Source organism: Sturnira hondurensis, unplaced genomic scaffold, assembly GCF_014824575.4.
Source record: "Sturnira hondurensis isolate 20B ecotype Veracruz unplaced genomic scaffold, ASM1482457v3 Scaffold0007552, whole genome shotgun sequence".
Classification (NCBI taxonomy): Eukaryota; Metazoa; Chordata; class Mammalia; order Chiroptera; family Phyllostomidae; genus Sturnira; species Sturnira hondurensis.
Genome location: NW_028080183.1, coordinates 57,675 through 58,707, shown reverse-complemented (window position 1 = coordinate 58,707; position 1,033 = coordinate 57,675). Strand labels below are relative to the sequence as shown.

Sequence of the window (1,033 nt, the reverse complement as noted above, 5' to 3'; positions counted from 1 at the left end):
TAGAGGAGGATGGCTGCAGAAAACACCTCCTTTGTGACAGAGTTTATCCTTGCAGGCTTAACAGACCAGCTAGGACTCCAGCTCCCTCTCTTCTTCCTGTTTCTGGGCTTCTATGTGGTCACCATGGTGGGGAACTTGGGCTTGATAATACTGATTGCGCTGAACTCTCACCTTCATATTCCAATGTACTTTTTCCTGTTCAACTTGTCCTTCATTGACTTCAGTTACTCCTCTGGCATCATCCCCAAAATGCTGATGAGTTTTGTCTCAAAGAACATCATCTCCTACACAGGGTGTTTGACTCAGCTCTTTTTCTCCTCTTTCTTTGTCATTTCTGAATGCTTCATCCTGTCAGCAATGGCATATGACCGCTATGTGGCCATCTGTAAACCACTGTTGTACACGCTCACTATGTCTCCTCAGGTTTGTTTATTGCTTTTGCTGGGTGTCTATGGGATGGGAATTTTGGGGGCTATAGCGCATACAGGTAATATACTGTTTCTGACATTTTGTGCAGAAAACCTTCTTAATCATTATATGTGTGACATCCTTCCCCTCCTTGAGCTCTCATGCAATAGCTCTTACATGAATACTCTGGTGGTTTTTACTCTTGTGGCCATTGACATTGCGGTGCCAATTGTGACCATTTTTCTGTCTTATGGCTTCATTCTGTCCAGCATTTTCCACATTAGTTCTACTGAGGGCAGATCCAAAGCCTTTAGTACCTGCAGTTCTCACATAATTGCAGTTTCTCTTTTCTTTGGGTCAGGAGCTTTTGCGTACCTTAAACCACCTTCTATTATACCCCTTGACCAGGGTAAGATCTGTACTGTATTTTATACCATTGTGGTGCCAGTTTTGAACCCACTAATCTACAGCCTGAGGAACAAGGATATCAAATTAGCCATGAACAAAACCTTGGGGAGAATAACTTTCTCTTGAAAAGAATTGGAAATTGAATAAAGGGATGAGAATTTTTAACTTAGAGTGTTGTTGTAATTTTATCATCATCATCAATAAGGAATTCAACCTT

The 1,033-nt window shown here is 41.5% G+C and overlaps 1 protein-coding gene across 1 annotated transcript; it reads left to right on the top strand.

Annotated features, from left to right (window-relative positions):
• On the top strand, window positions 1-1,033 carry LOC118991447 (olfactory receptor 8B12-like). The gene has a single exon (XM_037052660.1). It carries the CDS (start codon window positions 10-12, stop codon window positions 940-942), a length of 933 nt encoding a protein of 310 aa, XP_036908555.1. The 5' UTR covers window positions 1-9; the 3' UTR covers window positions 943-1,033.

What these genes read in the sequence shown, in the direction of transcription:
- LOC118991447 (XM_037052660.1), top strand. Translation starts at nt 10, where the DNA reads ATGGCTGCAGAAAACACCTCCTTTGTGACAGAGTTTATCCTTGCAGGC.